At 67.5% G+C, this 600-nt stretch overlaps 1 protein-coding gene across 1 annotated transcript in view; it reads left to right on the top strand.

Moving 5' to 3' along the window:
- Window positions 1-260, top strand: part of SEMA6B (sema domain, transmembrane domain (TM), and cytoplasmic domain, (semaphorin) 6B) — a 19,970-nt gene extending 19,710 nt beyond the window's left edge. Inside the window, exon 17 of the mRNA XM_011967471.1 lies at window positions 67-260. Within this exon, the coding sequence (XP_011822861.1) occupies window positions 67-260 (194 nt within the window). The remainder of the gene's footprint in view (window positions 1-66) is intronic.
- Window positions 261-600: the final 340 nt, after the last annotated feature.

The following is a 600-nucleotide window of genomic DNA, read 5'->3' as shown; positions in this document are numbered from 1 at the left end:
GGCACAGACTTGGCCCACCTCCTCCCCTATGGGGGGGCGGACAGGACTGCGCCCCCCGTGCCCTAGGCCAGGGGCCCCCCGATGCCTTGGCAGTGCCAGCCACGGGAACCAGGAGCGAGAGACGGTGCCAGAACGCCGGGGCCCGGGGCAACTCCGAGTGGGTGCTCAAGCCCCCCCCCGCGACCCACCCGCGGAGTAGGGGGCCCCCTCCGCCACAAGGAAGCACAACCAGCTCGCCCTCCCCCCACCCGGGGCCGTAGGACGCTGAGACGGTTTGGGGGTGGGTGGGCGGGAGGACTTTGCTATGGATTTGAGGTTGACCTTATGCGCGTAGGTTTTGGTTTCTTTTGCAGTTTTGGTTTCTTTTGCGGTTTTCTAACCAATTGCACAACTCCGTTCTCGGGGTGGCGGCAGGCAGGGGAGGCTTGGACGCCGGTGAGGAATGGGGGGCCACAGCTGCAGACTCAAGCCCTCCCCCACCCCTGGAAAGGTCCCTCCCCGACCCAGGCCCCTGGCGTGTGTGGGTGTGCGTGCGTGTGTGTGCCGTGTTCGTGTGCAAGGGGCCGGGGAGGTGGGCGTGCGTGTGCGTGCCAGCGAGGG

The sequence above is a fragment of the Mandrillus leucophaeus genome, unplaced genomic scaffold (assembly GCF_000951045.1).
Source record: "Mandrillus leucophaeus isolate KB7577 unplaced genomic scaffold, Mleu.le_1.0 Scaffold8, whole genome shotgun sequence".
Classification (NCBI taxonomy): domain Eukaryota; kingdom Metazoa; phylum Chordata; class Mammalia; order Primates; family Cercopithecidae; genus Mandrillus; species Mandrillus leucophaeus.
The sequence above is the reverse complement of the archived record's forward strand: the minus strand, read 5'-3'. Positions and strand labels throughout refer to the sequence as shown.